The sequence below is a fragment of the Lethenteron reissneri genome, chromosome 32 (assembly GCF_015708825.2).
Source record: "Lethenteron reissneri isolate LAM-NWPU_2019-01 chromosome 32, ASM1570882v1, whole genome shotgun sequence".
In the NCBI taxonomy this organism is placed as follows: Eukaryota; Metazoa; Chordata; class Hyperoartia; order Petromyzontiformes; family Petromyzontidae; genus Lethenteron; species Lethenteron reissneri.
Genome location: NC_083810.1, coordinates 8,716,592 through 8,731,272, shown reverse-complemented (window position 1 = coordinate 8,731,272; position 14,681 = coordinate 8,716,592). Strand labels below are relative to the sequence as shown.

General features: G+C 50.9%; 1 protein-coding gene across 1 annotated transcript; it reads left to right on the top strand.

Moving 5' to 3' along the window:
• Positions 1 to 7,939: 7,939 nt before the first annotated feature.
• On the top strand, positions 7,940 to 11,498 carry LOC133349975 (BTB/POZ domain-containing protein KCTD8-like). The gene has a single exon (XM_061563889.1). The coding sequence runs from the start codon at positions 8,729 to 8,731 to the stop codon at positions 9,668 to 9,670; it is 942 nt and encodes a 313-aa protein (XP_061419873.1). The 5' UTR covers positions 7,940 to 8,728; the 3' UTR covers positions 9,671 to 11,498.
• Positions 11,499 to 14,681: the final 3,183 nt, after the last annotated feature.

Here is a 14,681-nt window from a genome sequence, read left to right as displayed (position 1 = left end):
ATATATCTTGTGAAGAATACAGATGATGTGGTCTAGAGCAAATTGGTGGGAGCGGTGGCGCAGTGGTTCGTACACTGCAAACAAATAACATTTAATTGGTTTAAATTTTCACCAAGGGGCCGTCCATAAATGACGTCACGTACCTAGGGGGGGGGGTCAGACATTTTTGACGATGTGTGACGAGGGGGGGGGGGGTGAGAAATGTGACGTCACATCAAAATGCGCAACTTTAAATAAATATGGAATTGTTATAACCACACTAATTGTTCTAACAACACTCCTACAACATCAGAGTGCAGCGCCACATTAAATACGCACTGCAATGACAATAGTTTAAAGCGATTTGAAGCATTTTTTTTTTAAATTGAAATATGGTTTTGGGGGGGGGGGCAGAGCTTTGTCACGTCATATTTGAGGGGATCTGACTTTTTGTAACGCCGTGTGACGAGGGGGGGGGGGTCAAAAATCGCCAAAAATGGCGTGACGTCATTTATGGACGGCCCCCAACTCTTATTATCCACTCTATCACTCCGTCATCTCTGTCGTATGGATAAGAGCCATTATCCGAAAAGTCACCTATATAATGTGCTGAGTTTTGTTTTGTTAACTGTACGTGTGCGCATCACCAAATAATCTGTCACAATGTGGGGTGATCTCCTTGCCGATGAGAGAGCACGCAGTTTTACTACAGCTCACCCATCTCCGGTGTAAAAATTGCGGCAATCCAAATGACACCGGAGACGATTATACACAACGACCTCCAATCATTCCTTGTTTTGCTCTCTTGGCACGGATACAAATTCATGACCCCATTAACCAGCCTTGCAAAAGTTTACTGGCTCAAAGTGGTAAAACTGTGACCTTAATTAAAGCTAAGTAACAAAAAAAACATCCAGCCTTTTAAGATGGATCGATGAAATCAGGTCGTGTGTAGGAGCTGGATGGACTCTTGCATCGCAGGACCATGAGAGATGGCGACGACTTGGGGAGTCTTTCATCCAGGCAGTGGATTGACCATGGCTGATGAATACAGCATTTTGGCAATCCACTTCTGGATGAAGACGTCTCCATGCCAGGGGAGGTTGTTTGACCATACTTCACCACACCAGCCGGTGCGGATTAGTTGCGGAGGCCAGGAGCTGGTTGTAGCTACAAATTGGTGGCCGAACTTATTAGGTTGCCAGGTTCACGGTGCGTAGTTCTCGCAGTGATTCAACCTCTGCACCACCACTCCCCACTCTACCCAAATTAAAGTAGTGTGCATGGAAATCTTTGTTGTAATGCGGTTTTTGTTTATCTTTTTCGACTGGCCATGAAGACAGCAAAACGGGCCCTCGCTTCTCCAACGCATCATGAGTTCATTGACTCAAGGCATCAACAATGACGACGGACTTGGCGTGTGCCCATCACACTGGGGATTTCGCGGCAACGTAACCTAGCGAAATCCACTGCGGCCCGTGAAACTGGTGCTGCAGTTATTCACGAGACAAATACAGTACAGTAGTGTGTCAACAAACGTTAGAAACAACGTGGGACGGGGAGGTTTTCACGAACATTACGAACGTGAGTTGTATAGCGAGCGTCTATCGCCACCTCGTGGCCCCGATAAGCAATGGGACAAGTTACAGTAATACGTCGAAATGCGTATATTCGATAACGAACTTTGGATCTCTATTTTACCATTATCTTACACAGAAAGCTAAAACTAAAGCTAAATAATAAATACACTGGCACGAATGACTAAATAATGAATTAACATTTTATAAATTACGAAATATGTTTCTTCGCTATGTTTTATTTGTATTTTATTTTAATTTTCATACTGTACAGTATAATACATGATTTTCAGTATAAATTGTCTTTGTTCAGAATTTTTATGCTAATTTATGAAGTGTTTATAGGATGAAATTATAAGTGACGTCGGCCTGGGAACGCATCCTTCATAATACTAATATACAATATTAAATGTACAACGTTTCAATATACGAAGCTGCAGGAACGTATCTACGTCGTATATCGAGGTATTACTCTACTTGGTGACGCTGCTGCATTTGCAGTGGTGCAAAGCACAAATAACACAACACACTCCTCGATAATAACACCGCATTGCCTGAAAAGGCTAAATATTTATAATAGAAACAAAACTATAATAGACAATGTTAGTCGGGGCCACGAGATGGCAATACACGCTCGTTCTACAACTCACGTGATTAATGTTCGCGCAAATGTCCCTGTCCCATAATTATGATCTTTTGTTTGCACACGACTGTGTTGTCTCGTGACAAACAACGGTGGACGCATCAACAGCGTTATACGCAGCAATGAATTTTGCCGTTTAATGATGTTGAATACCGTGCAGGAGAAATGTTTAATATAGGCTGGGGAACATCAGCACCACGTTGCGGCGGCAAATCACACGGATACACACCGTGCCACGAATGCCTTGCTAACACCGCATTGCATCGAGGTGTGGACACGTGATCTCGCTGTCTTGTGACAGTAGTCATCTAGGGGGGGGGGGGTGGGCAGGGGACAGAGCGCAAGGGTCGCGGGGCCTCGGGGGGGGGCATGCGTTGGGACATGTGATCTTGATTGGGGGGCACCCATAGCAAAACAATTGAGGAACACCGATTTTAATGAACTAATTTGCCACACCAAGTGATGTTGTTTCTAGCCAGCAGACGGCGCTAACAACCCACCGCCGTTGAGGGCCGCCAATGAAACGTTTCAGCACCACGCCCGAGTGGACAGCGACTGAGTGAGTGGACAGCGACTGGCAGAGGCTACTGTATATATGCATTGGTCCCTAAATAATTTTACCCCGTGGCACGCCGCGGGAAGTTGGAGCAGATTCCAGGATTTATTGTATGGAAAAAGAAAAAGGGACGTAAACGGGAAGAGAGAGAATGGGAAATAGGAGGAAAAGTATGGGAAGTGGAACGGAAAATGGGAACAAAGGGTCAGGGAAGATGAGGATAGGGCATTGACGTTGCTAACAGGAGGAGGAGGAGCAGCGTCTGGTGTTATAGGGGGCGGCAGTGAGAGGGGAGGTATCCATAGTGGGCGTGGTCACACATAGGTCACGTGATTTACAGGAGGCTGAGCTGCTTTATTCACAGTATATTGATGAGCCCAGAGCAGACATTTCACTTATACTGACCACCTGCGGGAGGCATCACTTGAGTGATTCTAATCTTTCTATTTAAGCTTTCGTGACTGCAGAGATTCATCTTCTTGGTTCTTTCGGTAAAGTCACGTAAAAGGGAAATAATAAAGTAATAAAAATAAAACATAATAAAATACAATTCTCACGACGTTTCGGCCACAACGCAAGCAGCCGTCCTCAGGTGAAGAACACGTCTGTCTGTCAGACGCTGTCTTTGTGTGTGGCTAATGACAGTGAATGGTGTGATAACCACTTGAAATTAGTGGGTTAACAGATAATTCACTCGTATTGGCCAGGTAAATACATCGGTGCGACAACAGTTGTTGCTACTGTAGCTGGCACTGGTATCTTCTCTCGCCCATGGAATTCATGCCAAGTGCAGCTGTGGTATAGAATCATTAATTCGACCTCTCCGTTCGTTGATCAACACACACATAAAAACGTAATATGTGTTTAGTCTTTCAGCCTGTGTGGGCTTTCCGGAACAATCTCATCTAGCAAAAGCATTTGTATCAGCAAACGCTGAACCAGTTTTGGCCTTCCGCGTCTCATCAGCAAACTCAGCCTTGTTAAACACATACGACTCGGTTACCAGAGCACTCCACCTTCATTACTCAATAAAATGTTTGGTGGGCTTTACCTGGTAAGATAAATGTAATTGTGCTTTATTTGTATATTTTACGTGCTTAGTTTACCTTTCCTATACTTTGCACTCCTATCGTGTTTTTGCATTGTTTGGTGTTGTAACGTTCTGACCCGCCCCTATTGGAAATCTGTGAAAAAGAGCTTTATAGCTCATCGGATTCCTCCAGAAACACATTCCTGCGGAGGGAGCTGGTAGGAACGTTGGGTTGCTCGGTCAATGGCCAGGGTCAACGGCGGCGTGGTGTATTCCGCAAATATGCCCGACTGTGAGGGTGGGCACAAGCCGGCGTGTGTAGGTTAAACGTTGAGTTTTATAAGGGCACCACGGGGTGACCGGCCCCGCCCCACCCAGCCCCACCCTCCCCACCCAACCCCACCCTCCCCACCCAGCCCCTCCCCACCCTCCCCACCCAGCCCCTCCCCACCCTCCCCACCCAGCCCCTCCCCACCCTCCCCTCCCCCCCCAGCCTCACCCTCCCCACCCAGCCCCTCCCCACCCTCCCCTCCCCACCCAGCCCCTCCCTGCACGACGGACACAATAATCCCCTGTGGGCTGGTCTAACCAGGAGGTTCCTACCAGTATAAATACATATTTTTATTGTGTTGGCAGCGGTGCACAAGCACAATTAGCAACAAATAGCAACTCAACTCTACACATTCGTCAATGACACTTTGGCCTTTTGATTAACAATATATGATTGGCGACTTTTTGGGAAATGCCTCTCTTTCATTAAAAACTAGAGAGGCCACTGATATAGATTGGATTGGAGTTGGAAACTGCGTTTAACATCACGGGGCCTGATACGAATTACATTTAAACAACATTTCCTGATGAACCTTCACTATGGGGCCTTATTCAGCGCTAAGAGCAGTGTTTTATTGGTTTTAATGCATTGTACGTTTGGAGTACACGTACAGAATTCGACCAAGTGGCTCAGCGGTAGATTGAGCAGCCATAGGAATGTGGATACTTCCTCCACCTCTGGCTCAGCGCTGCAAACAGGAGATGAACACCAATGCCGCAATGCCTCATTTGAGCAGAATATCGCTTTGGCTAGCAGGGCTGTGGTCGGTCTCACACGAGAACGATTGTAGGTTGAGAGTACGTTACGTAAACCTCCCTGCGCGCCACACATTTACATTAAGTGCCGTAATGGCGCATCTATGAATATCAATTATTAAGCTCACGACATAGTAATTGAATCACGTGAGTAGAGGAATCGCTGTGTCGATTCGCATGCGTTAGTTTTTTATGGGTCGTCGATGTCGCAATGATCAGCACACTGCGCTCGGCTACGAACCTGGCCACCTGTTGTCGATTCCCGATCGATTCCCGGTCACGGTGTCTGAACCGATCCTGGGCTCCCCCAGCGCCCGTATTTCATCAACTCGCACTAACCGGCGTGGTGAAGTTTGGCCAAACCACCCCCACGACAGACACGGGGTGGGGAGACCTTCAGCCAGCAGCGGATTAACAAAGGGCTGACAATGAGTGTTGTTTTTCGATGCAAAGCTTTCGTGACTGCAGGGATTCATCTTCTTGGTTCTTTCGGTAAAGTCACGTAGAATGGAAATAATAAAATAATAAACATAGAACATAATAAAATAATTCTCACGACGTTTCGGCCACAACGCAAGTAGCCGTCCTCAGGTGGAGAACAGGTCTGTCGAGGAGACTCTGTCTCCACCTGAGGACGGCTACTTGCGTTGTGGCCGAAACGTCGTGAGAATTATTTTATTGTTTTATTTTTTTATTTTTTTATTTCCATTCTACGTGACTTTGCCGAAAGAACCAAGAAGTTGAGTATTGTTATTGCGTGCATTGTTTGTAATGGGTTGGATGACTCCATGTGGCATCTCGTGACCTATATATATCAACATGCAATTATAAAATAAGCAATTCTCAAATCGAATCATGATTTTTAAAAATCGCGACAATTCATAGCATTTCCGCAGATTGAATCGCCATATCTCTAACGTACGTATATCTATCTTAATCAGCTTAAGCCTCCCGTGAATCACGTGACTTCTGTGTGGCCACCCCCACTCTGAACCCGTCCCCTCTCCTCGCCGCCCCCTGTGAAAACAGACTCTATTCCGTGCAGCAATGTCGAGGGAGGCCCCGATGATGCAGTTTCTTCCTCCCTCTCCTCATATATCCTGAAACATTTGCTCCCGTTCTGCGTTCCTTTTCCATTAATTTGTTTTATCTTATTTATCATTACTTCTCTTCCCTTTCCCGTTCCTTTTCCGTATCCCCATGGATTCCAACCTTGACCCTACTCCCCTCCCGGTGGTGTCGCCACGGGCACAACGTTGCTAGTACAGTGAAATTGCTCAGGTCAAGAGGTCATCAAGGCCGATGTCTCTGAGGCCTTGTGATAATCCCCACTAGCCTACTGCTGGGATAGAGAGGTGTCCAGGAGATGGCAACAGATAGAACACGTGGGATCGTGAACTCTTCTGTGCGGACCTCTTATCATGGCTTGGCTTCGCGAACGAAGATCTAGGAAGGACATCCACGTCTTCTGCAGGCACGCTGGTGGCTGAAGAGGCCTATGCGGGACAGGCAGGTCCTGCCACAACAGCTGCAAGTGAAGGTCTCATCTGGGATGGGTGCTGAGGGATCACGGTTCTTCCTCCTTCTCCTTTTGTCCTCCATACGGGCCCTGCGGGTATCTTCGAAGAAGGAGGTGGCCTGGTGGACTGTGTGCCGCCAGGAGTTGCGATCAGCTGCTTGTGTTGCCCACTGACGGTGATCGATGCAGCAAGCAGTGAGGGACTTCTTCAGGGAGTCTTTGTATCGCTTTCGTGGTGCCCCTATGTCGCGATGGCCAGAGGACAGTTCCCCATACAGCACAATCTTAGGCAAGCGGTGGTTCTCCATCCTGGCGATGTGCCCTGCCCAACGAAGCTGTGTCTTGAGGACCATGGCCTCGATGCTGATGACCTTCGCTGACTTGAGGACTTCAGTGTTGGCGACGAAGTCACTCCAGTGAATATTGAAGATTGTGCGGAGGCAGCGCTGATGGAAACGCTCGAGGAGACTCAGGTGACGACGGTACGTGACCCATGACTCAGCGCCATACAGGAGAGTGGTTAGCACAACAGCTTTGTAGACGTTCACCTTTGTGGCTCTTTTAAGGTTTCTGTTGTTCCAGACACGTTTGTATAGTCTGCCAAATGCACTGTTTGCCTTGGCCAGCCTGTTGTCGACTTCGTTGTCGATCTTGGCATCAGACGAGATGACGCACCCCAAGTAGCTGAACTGGTGGACAGCTTTCAGTTCTGTTTGTTCAATGAAGATGCTTGGTGGATGGTGCTCCTCCTGGGGTGCGGACTGATGAATAACTTCAGTCTTCCTCAGGCTGACTTCAAGGCCGAAGATCTGAGCTGTTTTCGCGAAACAGGACGTAATTCGCTGCATAGCTGCCTCTGTATGAGCAAGGAGGGCGGCATCGTCAGCAAAAAGCAGCTCCCTGATCAGTTGCTCCATGGTCTTTGTGTGGGCCTGCAAACGCCTCAGGTTGAACACGCTCCCGTCGAGACGAAAACGGATGTATACGCCATCAGCGTCGTCGAGGGCGGACCTCTTATAATAAGGTCGTTTCCCCCCTCCTATGGGTATGGTGGGTGTCCTACATGTTCTCCGATTTCTTTCCACACAAATAAGTTTAAATTTCGATTTAAAGCTTTCGTGACTGCAGGGATTAATCTTCTTGGTTCTCCAAATAGGTTTGTTATTTAACTTAAAAAAAACTGAATCGGGTGAACAATCGAAAGGAAGTGCCGGTGGCGCAGTGGGCAGCGCGTTGCGTTGCGCTATGAACCCGGCAACGTGAGTTTGATTCCTTGGCCGTGGCTCTTAACATCGGTGATACACTATCTGCATCGCATTTGACCTTCCACCCCCCGACCACCCGCTCTCCCCTTCACCAACGCGCACTGACCAGCGTGGTGAAGTATGGTCAAACCCCCATGAGCTACGCGGCGTTGGGAAACCGTTCGTCCAACGGGCGCTGCACATTACAAACAGTTCATTACAATGCAATGTAGTGGGACCATCCAGAAACAAATAAAACCATAATACTTAATGTGATATGTAGATGGCGCAATAATGTTTTATTAATGACAAAGATTCCCCGCTCCACGCCCGATCGCCTTTGTCTCCCCAGTGCTGACATTTACACATTGCACTAGGTACTCATATCAAGGCTGTGAGTGTGTGGAATAATCATTCGTTATTAATCACACACACACACCCAGAAAGCAATCGTCTGCGTCTTTAGCAACGTCCGCCGCTGGCACCACGAGGTCGCTCACGCCTGGAGACGCAGCAATAGCAGCAACAATCACGGCGTGAATGCGGCTGGAGGGAGAGATGGAGCGACCGGCTTTCGTGAGCTCTCCCTCTTTCTTTTGCTCTCTCTCTCTCCCCCGCTTCTCTCCCTCCCTCCCTCCTCCTCTCTCTCGCTCGCTGACCAATAGCGGCTTGTAGCTGCACATCAGCCAATTGAGTCTCTGCCCACCCCCACCCGCCACTCGTGTAGCGAGAGAGAGAGAGAAAGAGAGCGAGTTGCGTTAAACGGCTGCCGATCTCAATCGCGTTCACATCAAGCCGGAGCTCGCATTCCGCACCAGCCCTGCAGCCTTAACATCCACCGCGCCTCCGGCCCGCGCGAAGCGGCGGTCTCTCTGCGACCCCGACACACACATCCACCCACACACACATCCACCCACACACATCCACCCACACACACACACACATCCATCCACCCACACACATCGACTCTCTCGCACACACGGACACACGTACGTAGCCCTCCCACAAGTCAAAAACTACGCCTGCACCAACACCACCAGCACAGCCGACGCTGCGACCGAGCACACAAGTTGCTTGACGCCGCGCGAGCAGCAATGGCCCTACCCGACAATGCCAACAAGCTGACCAACGGGGAGGCGACCTCATTCGCCGAGGTCATCGAGCTGAACGTGGGCGGCCAGGTGTACCTGACCCGCTGCGCTACGCTGGTCAGCGCCCCCGACTCGCTGCTCGGTCGCATCTTCTGCGGCAAGCCGGGCGGCGGCGGCGGCGGCTCTCTGGGCGAGAGTCTCTCGCGGGACGGCAAGGGCCGCTACTTCATCGACCGCGACGGCTTCCTCTTTCGCTACATCCTCGATTACTTGCGCGACAATCGGCTCGTCCTACCCGAGCACTTCCCCGAGCGGAGCCGCCTCCAGCGCGAGGCGGAATTCTTCGGTCTCCCCGAGCTGGCCCGCTCGCTGGCCCCGCGTCGCATCAGCACGCAGAACTCCATCACGGACGACGCGTGCGTCAGCGACTGCGACGAGAGTTCGCCGTCCAGCGAGACGACGATCCGCGGAGGAGGCAGCAGCGGCGGCGGCGGCGGTGTCATTGGGACGACCACGTCCCAAAGCTCCGGGCTGCAGTGTGGAGTCGCTGTCGGCAGTGGCGTTGGTGGCATCAGCTACGAGCGTCGGCCCGGCTTCATCACGGTGGGGTACCGCGGCTCCTACACGGTGGCGCGAGACAGCCAGGCGGCGGACGCCAAGTTTCGACGCGTGGCGCGCATCATGGTGTGCGGGAAGACGGCGCTGGCCAAAGAAGTGTTCGGCGAGACGCTGAACGAGAGCAGAGACCCCGACCGCCCGCCCGAGCGCTACACGTCGCGCTACTACCTGAAGTTCACCTTCCTGGAGCAGGCCTTCGATCGCCTGGCAGAGGCCGGGTTCCACATGGTCGCGTGCAACTCTAACGGGTCCGCGGCCTACGCCGGCGACCTGAGCGAAGACAGAATTTGGACCAACTACACCGAATATGTCTTCTTCCGTGAGTGATGATGATGATCCTGATGATGATGCTGCGTTGGCACGTGGACTCTGCTTACTAAACTATCGACTCTCCCCACCCCCCTCCACAACCCACAATCCCTTCCCACTCCAACCGCCGCCAATCCTCACTTCTCCTCCTCCTCCTGTAAAATGACCCACGACCGCGCACCGCTAATGACCCGAGTTGAACTCCGAGCGCGGATGCGTGGAACCCCGAGACTTTGTTGTGTGTCCGGCCGGCCGCGCCGACGTCTCTTCCCTCGTCTTGTGAAGACCTTTTATTGTGTGGACTCGAACTGATTCCCTTTTGCCCGATCCAACCAGATCCGATCCGATCCTCATTTGTACCGCCTCGGTTCCTTGACTGCTGCTGGTGCTCCTGCCGATGATCGTGCTGCTGACGCTGCCTAGATGCTTCTGACCACGTGCGTTCACGCGCCACCGCTCGCATTTATTATTGACCCCTGTGCAAGTATCTCATCCTCCCTGTTTCACACCCCCCCCCCCCTCTTGCATCCCCCTCCCCCCCCCCACACGTCTTGAACTTATGTTGTCTTCTTATCGGCTGCGGCAGCAGAGGCGTCAGGCGACATTCATTACGGCATATGCGAGCACTCCGATTACAACTAAACATAGTGCTGTTTGTTGCTGGTCGCTTTTGGGGCGTGTGCTCAGCAGCCGTGTGAAATTGAAAGTCAGCCCTGTGGCATGGCCCTGTTTTAAAAAGTGGTGCGGGGGGGGGGCGTACAACTCACGGGTAATTCGGGGGGGGGGGGTGGAGGAGGCGACGGTCAATGTTAGACAAGCTTTAAAACAAATTCTCAAACGCCAAACACAATTGGCCACGACGCGATCCCCCAGTAAACATTCCAACGTTGGGCCAACGTTGGGCCAACGTTGGCACGCGGTGGCTATGCGCGCGCCCCTTCAATCCAGCGCTGTGGAGGCAGCAGCGAGGGTAGGTGGATCACACGCGGATGTTGTGAAAACTCCCTTCCCCGTGGCCGTCGAGGAGTAGGAGGGATGGAGGTGCCTCTAGCCCCCCATGCTGGCTCGCCCAGGAGAGGGCCGTGCAGCCAGTGGAGTCTTCGCCGTCCGCTGTGCGTCTGCTCCGGGGAAGGTGAAGGCTGTTGCTGACTCCTCGCGCGCGTGGGGAGTTCTGCTCACTCCCACGAATCTAAAGACTCGTCGATTCATTGGCTGAAAAGATCTTAACATTTAACAACAACAAAACCTTCAACATAGCGACAGGACCCTCATGAAAAGCAGCCTTGCGACTCAGTGTGGATGTTATGGATAAATAAGTAAACTCGAGTACTGTTATCACGTGGTTGGGAAGCTGTGGCCCAACGTCGGCTCAACGTTGGGCTAACGTCTGATATTAACCAAGCTCATTCCGCTCGTCACGCATTCCGCTCGTGCTCTCACCTCCCCGTGCACGCGACGGGAATGGCGACGTCTTCGGGAGGCCTCGGTGCAGCAGTGGATTGATCATAGCTGCTGGCGCTGATGGCGATGTGACGCCAAACGGAACGAACACGAAGGGAAGACAATGGGACCATGCCATGCCCTGTCGCGCATTCTGCCCTCGCTCTCACCTGCCGCCGCCGGCGCCGTGTGTGTGTCGCGCGTATGTGTCGCGCGTGTGTGTGTGTCGCGTGTGTGTGTGTCGCGTGTGTGTGTGTGTCGCGTGTGTGTGTGTCGCGTGTGTGTGTGTCGCGTGTGTGTGTGTGTTCCGTGTGTGTGTGCCGCGAAGGCTGTGACGGCCAGCCGCTTGTTGCCATCATCACTCGCGTTCACTAGCGGACCAATGTTTTGAATAGAAATGGTTAGAAGAGGGGAGCGGTGGTGGCGGTGGTGGGTGGTGGTGGGTGGTGGTGGTGATCGTGATAGGTGGTAGTGGTGGGTGGTGGTGGTGGTGGTGGTGGAAGGTAATGGTGGCGGTGGGTGGTGGTGGGTGGTGGTGGTGGGTGGTGGTGGTGGTGATCGTGATAGGTGGTAGTGGTGGGTGGTGGTGGTGGTGGAAGGTAGTGGTGGCGGTGGGTGGTGGTGGGTGGTGGTGGTAGGTGGTGGTGGGTGGTGGTAGTGGGTAGTAGTGGTGGGTGGTGGTGGGTGGTGGTGGGTGGTGGTAGTGGGTAGTAGTGGTGGGTGGTGGTGGCGGGTGGTGGTGGGTGGTGGTGGGTAGTAGTGGTGCGTGGTGGTGGTGGGTAGTAGTGTTGAGCGTACAGCAGCCGGCGCGGAGTAGGCTCAGACCCCCTGCAGCAGCAGCACCCGCTCCCCGAGGCGACATCACGGCACACAGTGTCGCTCCCACGACTTCACAAACGAAGGAAACAGCCCCACAGACAGATGCCACGTGACAGACATCTCGTTGACCTATATGCACATGCATACACACGGTCGTCGCGTGGATATAGCATGAGCCCTGGTGCAGGGAATAAAATCCCCCCTCCTACCGCCCCTCCCCACCATCATCTTCATAACCTGGCAACTTGACCTCTCCTCCCCCCCGCGGTCCCAGGGGCTCTTGGTGCAGTTGCACCGCCTGCGCAAGCGATTACTCAGGCAGCCGAGTGCCGAGGTTGCGTGTCCCGAGTTCTGCCCGGCAAGAGGTCCGAAGCGATACACGGAAACCATTGACAACCGCGTTGCTGTTGCGTCATAATAGATCGATGGTGACGTCACTGCCAAACAGAGGACGTTTGTGAAAAAGAGCTTAATAGCTCCTCAGATTCCTCCAGTATGAATAAAGATTCTGAATACCTCTCATGCAACTAGTTATTTGGCTATGCTACTGCTGCTGCTACGTTGACAGTGGTTCACAAGCACAAACAACAACAATAAATGAAACACTCCCAACACATTAGTCAATAACAACACTGTTGCCTTAAAAGGAAAACTATATATATTGATATATAACAGTAAGACGTTTCGGGCAATGGCCCATTTTCAAAGCACACAAATGACGAATTCGTTGAGTTTTGTTTATCGCAGTGACGTCACAATGTCGGGCAGCACGTGACGAGCACAGCAAGCATGCTTCTTCGATCGATCGATCGATACATCGATTAAAGGTCGATGCTTTAGGCTCACTAGAGGCACCGGTGAGTGAGTCACGTGCCTCGTACTTCGTCGTACGCACGAATTGGTTCACGTGACCCCCTCCCCTTGCCAGCCACTAGAGGCTGCTGTATTCACAACCGAGGTGAACAGATGGAATCGCGAGCAAGAATTGTAAAAAGAAAAATCAATATATGAAACAAATTCTTGTTGGCGATGCTGCTGCGTTGGCAGTGGTGTACAAGCAGAAACAACAACAACAACTCAACACATTTGTCAGTCATAACATTGTACGTTTGATTCATAAAACATAACAGGCGACGTTTAGGACAATTGCCCTTCATCCCAAAAAGGGTCACTGCCCGAAACGTCGCCTATTACACACTGAAATTAACGTCGCCCAAAGCGTTCGTTTTCTTTATCGGGCCACGCGTGGTGATGATATTGACGGAACGCGTTAAGTTGTTCTTGTTGTTGTTTGTGCACCACTGCCTACGCACGAGTAGCTGCACCAGCAGCAGCACCACCACAATTGAATCCACGAATAGACGGCACCGTGTCTCGCTCTCTCGTCTCGGTCGCGAAGTCTGCTTTGCTCAATGAGGCCGCACCCGCAGCACAACGGCGGAGAGAGATTTACGCGGTTGATCGTCGCACGCACGGCTTGATGCGTGCCGCGTCAACTCCGAAACTTTCGATATCATTCTTGGCGAATCGCGCGTCTTCAGCGACAGGAATCCCAGGATGCCTCGGACATCGGGATGACACATCGCCACGTGTGGAGCAGACGCCGAAACAAAGCCTTGCGAGATCACCAACTCAGCACATGCATGCGTCAATAGCACTGTGTGTGTGGCATTAAAAGGGATATAATGTATATAAACAGGCGACGTTTCGGGCAATGACCCATATGAAGAAGAGACATTGCCTGTAACGTAGCCTATTATATGTTTTTTTTTCATTTAAGACCACGCAGCGTAGCTGTTGGCTAACGTGTTTAAGTTGTACAATTAGTGATGCTTGTGCACCACTGCCAATGTAGCAAAAACAGCAGCAGCCACAGCAGACAACTCGCGAGATGACAGATTTAAGAACTGATTGTCTTTCTTCTATTTGTAAGTTGCATAATCCATTAAAATTATTTACGTGGCGTGGTTAGCCTGATGTGGTGTCAATGTGTGACGGAGGAAAATAACGAGTAACCAATTCGTGACCAATATTATCCATAATAAAGGATTTTTGGGTTAGGTCGTGTGAATATAAGTGCGTTGTTAAACCCGCCACCACCCGCCTGACGATGCTATTTGTAATCACCAGCAAAACGTTGTACTCGAATTGTGAATGTTGTGGGTTTACTCCCCAACACATCTGTGTGCTGAAGTAGTCAATTAATTGGCACGTTGTGTTTACGTGACAAATCTTACGAATTGGCTGTGTCGAGTGGTGTCGGGTTTAATGGGACATTTATATTTAAACACTCTAACCCCAAAACAACATTTATTATGGAAGATAACCATTATCAACAACAAACAAATAACGGACAATCACCAATACACAGATCATAAAATGCTGGGATTCCAGTACAACCACTGAGTAACAGCTCGGCTTTATACGAATCAATATGTAATTCGTTAAACATGAACACAGCCTTTCACTGGAAAAACCACCTCTGCAGTACTAAACTCTACTGACCTGGTATCGACAATCAAGGGGATTGCCCTGTCCCCAGACGACCTGCTTGTCAGTTTTGATGTGGTTTCCTTGTTCACCAAGGTACCTGTGCCTGACACCATCGCAATCATTGAAGACTTGGTTCATCAAGGACTGAATGCTGGGGTACCCCCCCTGGTGAGACACTGCTTAACCAATACATACTTCACCTGGAATGGAACCTTCTACAAGCAAATTGAGGGCACCCCAATGGGCTCCCCCCTATCTCCGGTTGTAGCCAACATCT

Bases quoted from the DNA above. Each gene is read 5' to 3' on its own strand.
- LOC133349975 (XM_061563889.1), top strand. From the start codon at position 8,729: ATGGCCCTACCCGACAATGCCAACAAGCTGACCAACGGGGAGGCGACC.